This window comes from Danio aesculapii, chromosome 22, assembly GCF_903798145.1.
Source record: "Danio aesculapii chromosome 22, fDanAes4.1, whole genome shotgun sequence".
NCBI classification, from domain to species: domain Eukaryota; kingdom Metazoa; phylum Chordata; class Actinopteri; order Cypriniformes; family Danionidae; genus Danio; species Danio aesculapii.
In genome coordinates, this window is record NC_079456.1 from 1,482,098 (window position 1) to 1,498,049 (window position 15,952).

The following is a 15,952-nucleotide window of genomic DNA, read 5'->3' on the forward strand; positions in this document are numbered from 1 at the left end:
AATTCATAAAAGTTTCCAGTAATCCTAGACTAATATCTGTGATCTTTGGTTTGACATGTTCACAGACAGCTGCTTAATGACCGTTGCAATCAGATTTTGTGACAGCAACCAATAGGAGTGCAGAATCTGATTATGCAATCAGCGCAACAACTTTAAACCACGTATTACTGTCAAATGTGTCGTGCGTTTGCAGCGAAAACTGTTGAAACTGCTTCAATAACATATATTGCGCAAGTTTAAATAATTTAGCTCGCGTGAAAAATTTGTATGAGGTAAAAAACATCCTGTGAGTAAACTAGAGCAAGTGGTGCAGTCCCATATGGAAATTTGATAAATGACAATATATGCAACGTACGTATATGACATATCATTTTTGAATTTCGCATATATAAAATGTCATATATGCAACATATTTTGAAGTATAGCAAACATGGTTGTTTATATATATTTAAAATGGTTGGAACTACAAAATATATGATTAGATATGATTGTGTACTAGATTATATATCATATATGAACACATAAAATTACAGCTAATATACTCTAACGTATATGTACAGATTTGTAATTCCAGTGGTTTAAAAATAATATAGACCTAGCTGCCACTCAAGTGGCCATGCCCTTAATTATGTATAATTTTAAGGCTTAATATATATATATATATATATAAGCATATGAGTTATTAAACAATTCACCCCCTCACAGTTGACACAAAGGTTAATATTTGCTGTATACACCAAAATATTTTTTTTCCAGGCAGTAAACAGCTTTCTTCCTGCTGTGAAGCTGTGCATTTTAACATTGGAGTCAATGCAAATGTGTTCTGTCTTGTAGCCAGCCCCCAGTGGCCAGTTGGCGAATTGCATTTTCAGTTACTTCCGTATTAGTTTCACGATGGAGAGCAGGATAAAGAAAAAGTAAAGAAAATCACCTGGAAAACTGTTATCAGAGCTTGAGGAAAGTTGTCGAAGTTGCTTCGTCTCACGTGGTCATCTGGAAAATTAAACTTTCCCCCAAAAACCTGCATCCCGAGCAGAGCGAAGATGACGATGAAGAGGAAGAGGAGCAGCAGCAGGGAGGCGATGGAGCGCACAGAGTTCAGAAGCGATGCTACCAGATTACTGAGAGTTGTCCAGTGCCTGGAAAACACAGTTATGGTCAGTTCTGATGCAGAGGTTTACAAACAGAATCTGTGTGTAGCAGAAATCTAGCAGAACCACATAAAAAACTCAAAAATGCTTATTAATTTGATGTCAAAACCTTGACGTCTATTTGACGTCCACACATTGATGACCCATTGACCACCAAAATAATGACGCAAAAGTATTATAATATCAGAAAAGTTTTCAGTTACAAATTTACATTGGATTATGTATTCCTACAATTCATGTAATCTAACTTGATGTCAAACAACATCAAATTGACATCTAAAATTGGCGTAACAAAATACGTCAAAAACTGTGATGTAATCGCAACTTCACAATTTTGACCTGTTTTCTTGATGTCGTTTTGACTAGTTACTGGAGTCATTTTTTCATCAGTTACCTTTTTTTTACTCTTTCTTAGTAACTTTTAGGATTGTTACTTGAGCAAAAATGTTGTATACTTGTTAAAAGGCAAACTTACTGCTTTTGAGAAAATGTGGACAGCCTTAATATATCTTATTTTAAATTCAGATTTCAGTAATTCACTAAAACGAAACAGGAAACAACACAATAAATCGACACTGACTCTGCCTATTTAAATATTCCCCCTTTTAGATAGATTCATTAAAACAAACCACTGTCATCTTGATGATCTGTTGCACTGTTTCTGTGGATGATTTGTATTTTCAACAATTTCATCCTAATGTCTCATAATAATCTGTTACTAATTAAAACAACCTGTGCCCCCGCCTCCCCAATTTTTACCCTCTGTTTAGTGTTTTGTATGTTTTATGTCGTTATTTTTCTTTTAAATTGAAAACAAAGATGTAAATATGTTTGTGACGTGTTATATTGTCACATTTTTGCTACTTCTCGATAAAAAGATTGACTCACCGGGTTATTTTGATGATTCGCAGAAGCCGAATGCAGCGCAGAACAGAGATCCCCATGACAGACATCACGTCCATGCGTACGAGGATAAGCTCCAGGATCCCCACCGACACCACAAAACAGTCGAAACGGTTGAAGAGCGACATGAAGTACGACGGCAGCCCCATCGCGTACATCTTCAGGAACATCTCCACCGCAAACAGAGACAGAAGCGCCTTATTGGTGTTGTCTGGAAATAAGGTAAAACAATATACAATTAATAAATCTTGCTAAAGATCATTTAACAATACATTTTAGTGCTGTGTTGGTGCTTTCACAACACTATTTTCCTTCAAACTACTTAATTATTTTTCCTGTCTATGGTGATTGGCTTGATGGTGATTCCCATTCCATCATACAGAACAACCTCAAGACTCAGAAGACACTTAAGCGTTACACGCAATGACAGAGAGATTGTGTAAGCTGTATGTTACTGATGTGTAGATCAGATGTTTGAATCACCAAATGGTCTTAAACAATCACTAAATGCACTACAGAATGTTACGTTTTCAAACACACATGCACAAACTGCATGTAAATGCATCAGTGTTTCATAGCGTAACACTCACTACTCTTGAGTACTTTTAAACAGTCTACTTTGAGTTGTATTTACAAATGATACTCGCACTACATTTTTGGGTAAGTAACGGTACTTTTACTTGAGTATGAGTATTCAGTACTCTTTCCACCATTGGATAAAAGTGGGTGCAGAGCACCTTGGAAGTTGGTGAGAGAGTCGGGCTGCTGATGGTGTTCGGTTGCGATGGCCAGAGTGTTGAAAAACACCAGCAGAATCACCAGCCAATAGAACAGCTTAGATTTCACCCATACGCGACACTTCCTCCTGAAAAAACGGTTCCAGCGGCGAGCATGTCGACTGTAAAACACACACACACACACACACACACACACACACACACACACACACACGCACACACACACACACACACACACACATAAATAAAAGCATTTGTGTTTTAGAAATATCATGAAACTCTATGGGAGTGCAGGCTGATTGCTCATTTTTTAATCTTTGTCCTTGCTCGTGTTTGTATGCTGCTGTGCATCCCTGCGTGCGTAATAAGCAATGTTTATGTGTGTTTTACCTGCAAATCAGATTATAGCAATGCTCTCATTAACTAACAAAAAAAAAACTCTATGGGAGTGCAGGCTGATTGGTGTTATACAATCTGCTTCCAGCCACATCATTAATTATTAGCACAAGTTTTCCACCGAGCCACCATAACTGATCATCCATAAACACATCTCACACATATTATGGTGAACATGCATGATGACACCATTCAGGGATGTAAAATGACAACCAGGATCTTCTAGTTGTAGGCATATTTCTGCATTTATGACATGTAGGCATGTTTATATTTATGTAGAAAACAATAATCGTTTACATTTTAATCCTTATAATATTTGTGTGATATTCTAATATTGTAATCCATGTGATATTCGTGTGCTGGTCTGCATCCCTGTGTGTGTAATAAGCAGTGTGTTTGTGTGTTTTTTACCTGCATATCAGGTTATATCAATGCATATCAACACTCTCAATGGGAGTGCAGGTTGATTGGTGCTATACAATCTAGGTCTATACGTATAGAGTACCAGATCTATGCGACCAATACCAAACACATCAATGTTGCTGTATAAATATTCATGACCATACTAAATCTCTCAGCGAGTTGTCATGACAGAAATGTGGAAAAACTCTTCGTCCAAAAAAAGGCAGACTCACACATAAAACATGAGTTTGTTCAATATATCCAGCTCATAGAGGGTTTCTGTTTCAGATCCGTCCTGTAGGGGGAGTAGACCTGTGAAGAACAGAAATCAGATATTATTCAGATATGATTCAAGTTAGGTCCAATCCCAATTCTGTTTTTGTACCCCTTCCCCTTGGCCCTTAAAACCAAGTGTGAAGAGGAAGGGCTTGAAAATGTCCCCCTAAGAATTGGGATAGAGCAGCAGACGTTATACGTCATCGCAATCTCTTGCTTCATATGAGATCTGACAACGGCGACTGCTGTAGTTATTCCAGTTGTGTTATTATTTGGTATTTATCGTCAGGAAATCACTGAAGGTATATATTATGATATCATAACTATCTAATGTGGCAATAAGATCGTAACTGTACTGTGTATTTACACCGTGGCCATATTCATTTATGTAAACACACCAAAAACAACATTAACATTATAGCAGACACTGTAGAAAGCTCATTCCCAGCCACTAGACTTTTCTGACAGGGTGTTCAAGTGTTATTGAGTGACAGAATGTTGTGGAATTGCTGTACAGGAGTTATTATTAGGGATTATAGATCACCAAATTTAGCTGTTTTTATTTTAGCGTTTTTTTAAAGCATGACGGTAAAACACGAACGCGGTTATCAATATATTAAACCATGTGCTTGTTTGTTGTAAAAATTCGTAATAATGACAAAAAATACTAATTTGTGGATCTCCTTACTTCCGGGTGCAGCTGTGGCTGGTGTATTCTGGGAAATTTTCATACCCCTTGGTTTCGAGTGTGGTCCTGACAAATCTTTGTTCAAAGGGGTATCTACTCCTTGCCCTTAGCCCTATGCCTTCAATTTAAAGAGAATTAGGACACCGCTACCCCTTGGCGGGAGCGCGCATACAAGGGGTAGGGGATAAGGGGAAGAGCTAAGGGGTAGAATTGAGATTGGGTCTTAGTTGTACCTTGTTAAAGTAATTAGTCTCTATTTTAATGATCTAAGCTCACACTGTAAACCCGAATTAGTTGACTTTACTAGATTGTTGCGTGGAAACCCGTTGCACGAAATAAGATTAGTTTTTACATTTATTCAACTAAACAGGTTAAGCTGTATTAAAAGAACATCTTTAGTGTTGTAGAAGACAAATCAAATTTGGATTAGTAGTCTTTACTAAAAATCATTAGTTCACATTACTAATTTTATAGAGGATATGTTTTGTAAAATGATTATTAAATTGAACGTAACATATATAATAATGTAAAAAATGCGTTTATGCAATGATAATTGTTATATTTATGTAATCTATTATAATTAAAAAATAATGCCACTGATATTTTACAATTTTAAGCACAAAGAATCAAACAACTTTTCAATTTTTTTATTTTTGTTAAAGTTTCATTCACATTTCTTTCTGGCATTAGCAATCATTGCTAATAGAACAATTGTGCAAATTTTGCAGTGAATCGAAAAGCAATTTAATTATTTAATGTCTGTAGCTTGGGCTTTAAGTCACTGTAGCCCAACATGAGGAGAACTTTGTTGGATGAAGAGAAAAGTGTTCTTTGTCGACTTGGGGTATAGTAGTCCAAAGAGAATGCACAGCTTTTGACAAGTCTTTGATGCAGTCCATCACAAGTTGTCCCTCAATGATCATCTTAACTGAGGCTTTGTCTGCAATAAGAATAGGATTTCAAGGTGGTGGAATGACTGGATCATCAGAGTCCTACCAACAGAGAGGAACAGTTATGTTTCTCATTACATAATTATCAATAATGTTTAATAAATAACTTTTATTGACAGAGACAAAAGATAATATGTGAATTGGTTTTGACCAATTTACTTTTGCTTCAGTTACACTGCAAAAGGTTTAATGCATTCTACAATGTTAAATTTAGCATTTACTTATTGAACCTCATTCCCAATTTAACTATAAGACTTGTGTATCTTCATCTTTCCCTCAATTTAAAGTCACAAAGCCAATTTATCTTTAAATTGAAGTTGGACTTTTAAAACGGGGACACAAAAATCACAGGTATCATTAAAAATAACTTAAACTGTGTTCTCAAGAAACAATCTTGTGGGTTGAATATATTATGACATGTTAGAGAGTTTAACAAGATGTTTTGCTATTCTTAAGTTTCAATGTTTTAAACCAAGTGTGAACGTTTCATAAAATGTAAGGACCATGCATTAATGGAAAGAATGTTTTCAAGGTCCTTTAATAAATCCATTGAGACAATATGTTACTTACAAAGCATGGTTTAAAGAAGTCTGCAGGCTTGTCCTCCAGGAGAATCAAAATCTGTAGGCTCTTGAGTCTGTTAATAAATAAATGAATAAATAAATAAATATTGTTGGACAAACATTGTATTAGACAAACAATATAGTAACACTTGGGAAATTTTCAATAATTTAACTGTTAAAAAATATATATAATATATAATGGACATGAACCAACCTTGGTTTGCTGTAAAAGCTCTGACAACAGCTCTCCAACATTCCTCCTCTTTAACTGAAAGATCTCAATTAAACAGACTGTGTTGATCAAACATTTCGGTAACTCTTCATAATAACTACACACTATGAATCATTTATTAAGCATTAGCATCTAGTGAATTCATTATCTGTTAAGCAATAACTCTACATTAATAAACGTTAGTGAGCAGTTTAAAACTGCAGCTACAAATGCTGTATTATTGACTTATAAACACATTTATAATGTGGTTATTAAATGTACTTTCATACTTTGTTAATAATTTATTTTTCATTACTAAATGAAGTATCGCATTATTTACAAACCATTTGTATTTAAGAGTAGTTGAGGGTTTTTAGAATCATTCAGAATGAGTTAGTAATTATTAATAAACTATTGAAATCAATGTTTATATATCTTATCATTCAGGCACGTAGTAATGGTTACTATGTATGTTAATAAATGCTTCATTAACTCAACTTCATGCAGTTTTCTGACCAATCTAAAGTGAGGACTATTTATGCTTTATAAATCCCTTATAAATGACAGTTAAAGGCTTAATATCAAATGAACAATAAACTTTGCAATCTTATCTAAAAAGTAAAATTACTTTAAAGTTTAAACATTGCTGAATGACAAGAGTGTCAAAATACATAAAATTGGATAAAACAACAACAATAATATAATAATTTAACAATATAATAGGATGCAATGTTTAAACTGTACAGTAATTTTATTTTAGATTAGGTTGCAAAGATTTATTTTTCATTTGATGCAGTTTATATGTGTATCTTCAACTGAATAGGAATGAATAGTGTCATTTATGTTGTTTTTCCTGTTTAGAATTTAACTGAGCCTTTAATTGTCATTCATAAGCAATTTATAAAGCATGAATAGTCTTCACTTTTGTTTAGGTCACAAAACTGGATGAAGTTGAGTTAATAAAGCATTTTTAAACATACAAATTAACTAATTGTAAATGCCTGAATAATAAGATATACAAATGTTGATTTCAATCATTTATTAATAATTTACTAACTCATTCTGACTGATCTTAAAAAACAGCCAACTACTCTTAAATAACTGGTTTGTAAATAATGCGATTACTTAATTTATCAATGAAAAATGAATCATTAACAAAGTACGAAAAGTACAATTATTAAGCACATTATAAATGTGTTTGTAAGTCAATAATACAGCATGTGTAGCTGCAGTTATAAACTGCTTACTAACGTTTATCAACGTAGAGTTAATGCTTGACAAATAAAGAATTCACTATTTGCTAATGCTTAATAAATGATTTATAGTGTGTAGTTATTATAAAGTGTTACCAAATTCCCGCTTGAGGTTCTTTCCCACTGCTGAGCTACAAGAACACCTGCAAAACAAGAGAAAAAAACAGAATATTAATATTTCTAAACTAAATCACTAAATACTTAAAATAAAATAAAAATAAGTCAATAATAACAAAGTAAATAATAAGTTGAAGTAATAATAAAGTAAATAATAAAGTGACACAAAATACTGTAAGCAACACCTAACAGTGAGATAAAATAATAATAGAAAAATGTTATTACATTCTTAAACATACCTGATCTACATCCAGCGTAGCAGGACCCACCTTATTGCAGGTTAAGACTCCTCCACTTTTTTGCAAACATAAGGTCCATCTTTAAACGGCAAATAAGAAATTTTAGGGAAAAAGTTTAGAAAAAGCTGCAACTATAACTGTAACTGTACTGTGAAAGTAAATCAATTTTGCTAGTCACCTCAACTTCTATACAGTTTAAGCAGTGCTTAATTTGTGATTTGAGAGGTCTCAGAACAGATAGGGGTAACTGATCCGGCATGTTACCCGAGGATGGAGAGGTGTCGCGCATGAAATTGGGGAGCGAGGGGTGTTGGTGCAGTGGATGGCGGAGGGGTGTCGCGGACGGCAGTGAAGAGGGTTGGGGTGTCGCGCAAGAAAACGAAAGTGAACAGCGGACGGGGGAGAAGGGCGGTTGAGGAGGGGGATAGGCAAAATGACGTGCCGGACCAATGTAAACTCGCCCTTCACAAAAAAAAAATCAGTTTCATGTGAAACTTTTAGCGTTATTAAAGATTTATAATATTTAGCGTTAGCCGCTAGCATGTGCTCATGCATGGACTCGTGCTACTATTACGAACCAACACGACGTGTAATAATTATCACGTTTTACAGGGAACATGCTTTAAACAGTGAACATACAGAGAAACAGTAGATAACGTAAACGTTATAAACGGTGGCTAGACAGAAAAGGCAAATGTACATAATATTATAACCTAACTGTGAACTGACAGGGAAAATAGCGCTAACTGACACATTTATAGCAGAGACAATATTTTGAGTTCAGCATCAGTGTGGATTTTCAGTTCTCAGTTTTGTCAGAAAAACATATAAACTGATAAAAACTTCTTTGCACACTCACCGTGTCATGTTGATTTTCAAAAATCCGCGGTAACCCAGCATCCTAAAAGCTCCAGGCACTCACTGAGCGTTTTGCTAACGTCACCTCAGCCAATCAAGGCCCCACCCCTCTCTAACAAAAACATAAGGAAGGGAGTTGTCCCTGCTTAACATGATAAGTAAACTAATTTTTTCTTCTGATTAGTGCAAATAGCTAATTTGATTTAGTAATGACACAATTTCTTAAAGAACAATAAATAATTAGTAATGATTGCTTAAAATGTTTTATAAGCACAAAATCCGGGTTTACAGTGCATGGGTTAAAGCTGCCCTTAGGGTGTCTGAATCCACTTTTGCTATTTTAAGGACAGGAAAAACAGTCTGTGCTCTTGCCGCATGGTCTAAAGGGTTGTGCTTATTCACTTAATGAGTTCTGGGTGTGTTTGGGCATAACATGCATTAAAACAATCAGATTTTCATCTCCCATTCCCTTTAAGAGTCAGTTGCTGTCTCACCTTGGCACATGACAGACTTTATAAAAGAAAAACTGCATGTCTCACTAGCGATATTTAATTAGCCAATGTCATTTGTCATTACTGGTGGGTGGGCTAATTTCCATACATGCAATAACTGTCCATTATGACATGTAGGCTTTTTTGTATTTTTTTAGAAAATAATAATCTTTTACATTTTAAATCCTTTAATTTTTTAAATGTGTAGATATTTGTGTGCTGCTGCACATCCCTATGTGTGTAATAAGCAACGTGTATGTGTGTTTTGGACCTGCATATCACTAACGCTCACATTTAATACCAAAAAACAACACATAATAACAAAACAAAAACAAAACTGCGGCATTGACTTTAGAGCAGCGTTTAGTCGGTCAATGGCGCGTCTATTTTAGTTGCCTCAGAATAGCAACATGTGCCTTAACACACCTCCATTTAAGAACAGCACATCCATGTGCACAAGTGCAAATGCATTTGCTATTTAAATAACACGGAGCAAGACTGAAAAGGATACTTGAACCTGACTGAAACTAGCAAAAAATACTTGTGTTGTGTCTGGCGCCACATTGTACCATGTGTATGATACAGCCCATTGTGTGTGTGTGTTAATTGAGACTTTAAACTCTGTGTTTTTCATTGGGGTTGGCTGTTGTTACATCTCTAAATTGCTGAAATACTAGCAACTTGTTGAAGCCATTCATCAACTTGGCTATCATTGTAAATGAATTGATTTAGCATTCGGAAGTTTAGGGCAGGTCATGTGCATAAGAATATGTGTGTGTGAGTGTTTGAGTACCTTGCCCCTCCTGGTCATTGTCCATGACCTCCGCCTGTGTGATCCACTCCATATATCCCTTCAGATCCTCATCGAACTGCTGGCGCTCCCGTAGTATCTGATACTCTCCACTTCGAGAACTCTTCTCTCGCTCCTTGGTGAATTCTCTGAAGACACCGAGCCATATCAGATAATTACACTACAGTCCCCGTAGCACAATACTGAGTTACTTACCCGCACAAAACACCCAGAACCAGATTCAAGATGAAGAATGAGCCCAGGAGAATCAGAGTCACGAAATACAGCCAGGGCCACTCCATCCCTATTGCATCATTTACCTACAGGGGTCAAGAGTCGGCTGTTGAGTACCTATCATAGTGATTAATATCAGAGGTATACAGTCTGAATCAGTACCCAATATAACAGTAGTACAGCATTAAGTCACATTAGTTGAGGTCTACTTTATGCCCATTTCAGGTCATGCATCATGGAATTTTTAAAGGTCTATTCCAGAGATTGAAAGTCAGGGAATATATATCTTTTATTTCTTTAAATTATGTCTATGATTTTTGTCCAAAATACAGAGGAAAGGGCTGCTATTTTCTTCCAGCATCTGAAGAGCAATTAGCAGTAGTTGAAAAATATGTATTTAATTTGAGTATATTGTAAGTAACTATGATTACGTTACCTAAAAATGACTAGTAATCCTTTACTTTACTTATTCAGTGGAAAAGTAATTAATTATAGTAACGAGTTACACTGTATATGATTACACCCAATACTGCCACTGTATTTACTCTGGTGTAAATCAACTGTTCTAGGCGTGTAAGGTATCGGAGAAGCAGGTTTGAGTATAGCAGAACCACAGCTCTACTCACCCAGTACAGAACATCCGTCCAGCCCTGAGTGGTGATGCACTGGTAAACCGTGAGCATGGAGAAACCCAGATTGTCAAAGTGAGTGATGCCGTTATTCGGTCCGGGCCAATCACCACGGCATTCAGTTCCGTTCAGAGTGCATCGCCTACCGTTACCGGCCTGAGCGCAGGGAGCTGCCTGAGCATCATCCCCTGTGGCAATAATATCTGTGGCAGAACAGAGCAGAGAGAGTATAACCGCATTCACATTTACTAGAGGATTCTACTGTGAGTTTCTCAAATTAGACATGTGCCGATATTCAGTAATGTTAGTAGCCAATTTTGAATGATGCAAGTCATATGCCAATATTTAATAATGCCAATATTTAATAATTCAAGTCAAATGCCAATATTTAATAATGCCAATATTTAATAATTCAAGTCATATGCCAATATTTAATAATGCCAATATTTAATAATTCAAGTCATATGCCAATATTTAATAATGCCAATATTTAATAATTCAAGTCATATGCCAATATTTAATAATGCCAATATTTAATAATTCAAGTCATATGCTGATATTCAGTTATTCAAGTCATATGCCGATATTCAGTTATTTAAGTGATATGCCAATATTCAATAATTCAAGCCATATGCCGATATTCAGTTATTCAAGTCAAATGCCGATATTCAATAATCTAGTCATATGCCGGTATTCAGTTATTCAAGTCATATGCCGATATTCAATAATCTAGTCGTATGCCGATATTCAATCATTCTACTCATATGCAGATATTCAATAATTCAAATTGTATGCCGATATCCAGTAATTCATGTCATATGCCGATATTCAGTTATTCTTGTCATATGTCGATATTCAATCATTCAAGTCATATGCAGATATTCATTCATTCAAATAGTATACAAATATTCAATAATTCTAGTTATATGCCGATATTCAATAATTCAAATTGTATGCCGATATCCGGTAATTCAAGTCATATGCTGATGTTTAATCATTTATATCAAATGCCGATATTCCGATATTTATTCAAGTCATATGCTAATATTCAGTCAATCAAATAATATGCAGATATTCATTAATTCAGGTCATATTCTGATATTCAATTATATAAGTCATATGCAGATATTTAATCATTCAAATTGTATACCGATATCCAGTAATTCTAGTCATATGCTGATATTCAATAATTCAAGTCATATGCTGATGTTCAGTCATTTAAATAATATGCAGATATTCAATATTTCTAGTCATATGCAGATATTCAGTCATTGTAGTCATATGCCGATATTCAATAATTCAAGGGCCAATATTCAATAATTCAAGTCATTTGCTGATATTCAATAATTCAAGGGCCGATATTCAATAATTCAAGGGCCGATATTCAATAATTCAAGGGCCGATATTCAATAATTCAAGTCATGCTGATATTCAATAATTCAAGGGCCGATATTCAATAATTCAAGTCATATGCCGATATTCAATAATTCAAAGGCCGATATTCAATAATTCAAGTCATATGCCAATATTCAATAATTCAAGGGCCGATATTCACTAATTCAAGTCATATGCCAATATTCAATCATTCAAGTCATATGGCGATATTCAGTCATTGTAGTCATATGCCGATATTCAATAATTCAAGGACCGATATTCAATAATTCAAGTCATATGCCGATATTCAATAATTCAAGGGCCGATATTCACTAATTCAAGTCATATGCCAATATTCAATCATTCAAGTCATATGCCGATATTTAATAATTCAAGTCATATGCTGATATTTAATAATTCAAATTGTATGCCGATATTCAGTATTTTAAGTCATGTTGATATTCAATTCAGTCATTCAAATAATAGGCAGAATTTCAATAATTCTAGTCATATGCCGATATTCAGTCATTGTAGTCATATGCCATTATTAAATCATTGAAATAATATGCAGATATTCAGTAATTCTAGTCATACGTCGATATTCAATTATTCTAGTAATATCCCGATATTCAAAAATTCCAATTGCATAGCGAAATCCGGTAATTAATGTCATATTCTGATATTCAATAATTCAAGTCATATGCCAATATTCAGTAATTCAATATATCGGTGATAATGAACATGCACAATACTGATATCAGACATATACCGATATTCAATCATTCAAGTCATACGAATTAATCTCAACAAAAAAAGAGAAACGCTCTAATATCCAAGTTCAAATCGTCCGTCATTTCTCACCTGTGCCGGTGTGGTAGCATGTTTTATGCATCTTGCATTTGAACAGCTCCAGGCCGATGATGGCGTAGATGGTGACCATGAAGAAGACCAGTAGAGAGATGTGGAACAGAGGCAGCATGGACTTGAGGATGGAGCTCATCACCACCTGCAGGCCTGAAGGAGACATTACGCTTGGACCAGGTAACTCAACAAATTTCCATTATAAATTTGCGCAAAAATGTATTGACATCTTCTGAGTGTTGTTGATAATTACTAAGACAAAATGATGGCTGTTCATTAAACAATGTTATGCAAGTAAAACTATTATTACTGTCTTATTGACCTCCTTCTGCAATGTGTAAAAATGCTTGTTTTTGCAATTGATTTAAACTTCTGCTTCAGTTGCCTATGGGAGAAATGACTAGGAATAATAAATGGTCAGACTACTTGCTCTACAAACAAGTGTGTTCATGACTATACATAAAAAGTAGTATAATATAACTGGAAAATATCAGCTTGTAACATGAATCAGCATAACAAGCTGTTTTTATCATCTAAAAGTCAATGGAAGTGAATGAGAGCGGAGGTCTTGAGCCAAAAAGATCAACACATACTGCACAAATTTTAAAGAACGATCATATGACTTTAATGTCTGCCATGTAAACTGTAAATGAAAAAAGGGGGTGGGGTTTGGTGCATTTTCATATGACTAAACTTGTGTGAATTCCTACAAGTTAGCCACCAAACTGACTAAACATAAAATAATTAAGTTTCCTCGGGAGATCAGGCTGTATATACACTACCTGACTAAAGTCTTGTCATGGATCTCAGTTGTAAGAGCAACTAATAATAACTCGACGTCTAGTTGATCATTTGTAAAAGTGTCAGAAGGTGGATTTCTCTGCTGAATCATCTGTTGATCTGCATTAATCATCACCAATACTGCAGAAGACCTACTGAAACCCACATGGACGAAGATTCCACAGAAATCAGTCAAGTTTGGTGAAGGAGAAATCATGGTTTGGGTTCACATTCAGTATGGGGGTGTGCGAGAGATCTGCAGAGTGGATGATCAACATCAACAGCCTGAGGTATCGAGACATTTGTGCTGCCCATTACATTACAAACCACAGGAGAGGGACAATTCTCCAGCAGGATAGCGCTCCTTCTCATACTTCAGCCTCCACATCAAAGCTCCTGAAAGCAGAGGAGTCAAGCTGCTCCAGGATTGGCCAGCCCAGTCACCAGACATGAACATTATTGAGCACGTCTGGGGTAAGATGAAGGAGGAGGCGTTGAAGATGAACACAAAGACTCTTGATGAACTCTGGGAGTCCTGCAAGAAGGCTTTCTTCACCATTCCAGATGACTTTATTAATCAGTGATTTGAGTCATGTCAGAGATGTATGGATGCAGTCCTCCAAGCTCATGATGGAGTCAGACACAATATTCATTCTGTTTCCACTGCAGCATGAGCACATATTCTATACTGGACATTATTGAAGGTTCAGTGAGCAGACTTTAGTCTAAGCAGAGTCAGACCTTACTGTCCTAATCAAATCAGTCAACATCAAGACATGATCAGATTTTATTGTGCTCAAATAAGCCTCATCTAGAGGCCTTTACCTTTCATATAAGACACTTCTGATACCAAATCATCAACTAGAAGTCCAGTTAGTATTTGCTGTTCCTTAAACTTGGATAGGGCACAAGACTTTTGTCAGGTAGTGTATATATATATATGATCATATGACATTATTTGTGTATGCTATGTGATCTGTATATATACACTGTATATTTATAAATGTTTGCATTTATTTTTTTGCTAAATATTACTTTTTTGAATTGCTTAAAAATCACATCATCCGAACAATTGTATTTGTTTGCAATATATGGGTGTTTTATCAGAAATGATCATGTCTCTATTAGGCATATTTAGAATTTGCAATAGCACATCATTTTCAAAGAATGATAATATGACCTTTTTGTGCGCTATGTGACCTGAATAATATTAAATTGACAAAATATTTCCATTGCAGTTTTGTGAACTATTCCTTATTCGAATTGCTGGAAAACTAGCTTACGCGAGTGAACATTTATGTTGTGATATTTGGCTGTTTTTTGAAAAATGTACTTGTTTCCAAAAGGTATATTTTTAATTAGCAATACTGCACCACCTTTAAAGAATGATCAGACTTTTTCGTATGCCATTTGCAGGGGAAAAACTTTCCATTGAAGTTCTTACAAAATATTCAACACCGCTTCATTCTGAAAACGTAGCCCTGTATACATTTCTGGAGATCGCGAATTATGTAGCCAGAGGTACATATGGCTGCACTCAGTCTTTAAAACGAACGCTACGTGGCGCTATGATGTCCTTCTGTTTACCTCCATGTGGATGGCTTTCCCACTTTTAACAGTTTGCTGTGATGACAAGGTATGAGTCTGGTGAAGAACGGTTCCAGAAAGTGGGTAAGACAAAAATAGAAGACAAAATATATAATAAACAAGTAAATAACAGGGTGAGAATGTGGTCAAATCTGAAAACGTGGTAAAAATCAGGCGAAGGCATTTCTTTTTCTGGATTGCTTTTTTATAGATTAGATTCAACACATTTTGAAAACACTGTCGATTGGGTTTGGGGAAGGAGGAGGGTGGGTCAATTAATCGATCAGTCAGTCAGTCGACAGCGGCTGTTACATGAGAACAGCAGGTCACTGCTCATGGCACTCGCGAGAGAAGTTTGAGATCTGAAAAAGCGTACACAGCGGCCTCTGGTGGATTCACGAAAACAAAAACTGCAAAAAAAAAAAAAAAACGTTCCTCCTGAGACGTATTTGGCGCTCTCCA

General features: G+C 35.4%; 1 protein-coding gene and 1 long non-coding RNA gene across 6 annotated transcripts in view; both read right to left on the reverse strand.

Annotated features, from left to right (window-relative positions):
• LOC130215536 (dihydropyridine-sensitive L-type skeletal muscle calcium channel subunit alpha-1-like) overlaps positions 1 to 15,952 on the reverse strand; it is a 64,383-nt gene that overhangs the window by 32,355 nt on the left and 16,076 nt on the right. For both annotated transcript variants that reach the window (XM_056447362.1, XM_056447363.1), the window contains exons 5-12: positions 13,124 to 13,276; positions 10,886 to 11,091; positions 10,242 to 10,345; positions 10,029 to 10,174; positions 3,823 to 3,901; positions 2,792 to 2,952; positions 2,040 to 2,265; positions 932 to 1,139 (exon numbers count right to left, since the gene is read on the reverse strand). In XM_056447362.1, coding sequence (XP_056303337.1) covers positions 932 to 1,139; positions 2,040 to 2,265; positions 2,792 to 2,952; positions 3,823 to 3,901; positions 10,029 to 10,174; positions 10,242 to 10,345; positions 10,886 to 11,091; positions 13,124 to 13,276 — 1,283 coding nt within the window. The remainder of the gene's footprint in view (positions 1 to 931; positions 1,140 to 2,039; positions 2,266 to 2,791; positions 2,953 to 3,822; positions 3,902 to 10,028; positions 10,175 to 10,241; positions 10,346 to 10,885; positions 11,092 to 13,123; positions 13,277 to 15,952) is intronic.
• Positions 5,206 to 8,865, reverse strand: LOC130215537 (uncharacterized). Of its 4 annotated transcripts, none has more exons than XR_008835721.1 (6): positions 8,746 to 8,865; positions 7,887 to 7,965; positions 7,627 to 7,673; positions 6,281 to 6,334; positions 6,074 to 6,140; positions 5,206 to 5,545 (listed from the first exon to the last, which is right to left on the reverse strand). It is a non-coding gene; the product is annotated as an uncharacterized LOC130215537 (long non-coding RNA). The 4 variants fall into 4 exon arrangements; XR_008835720.1 differs by having other exon boundaries at positions 6,281 to 6,343; positions 8,746 to 8,864; XR_008835722.1 differs by lacking the exon at positions 8,746 to 8,865 and adding an exon at positions 8,065 to 8,239 and having other exon boundaries at positions 6,281 to 6,343.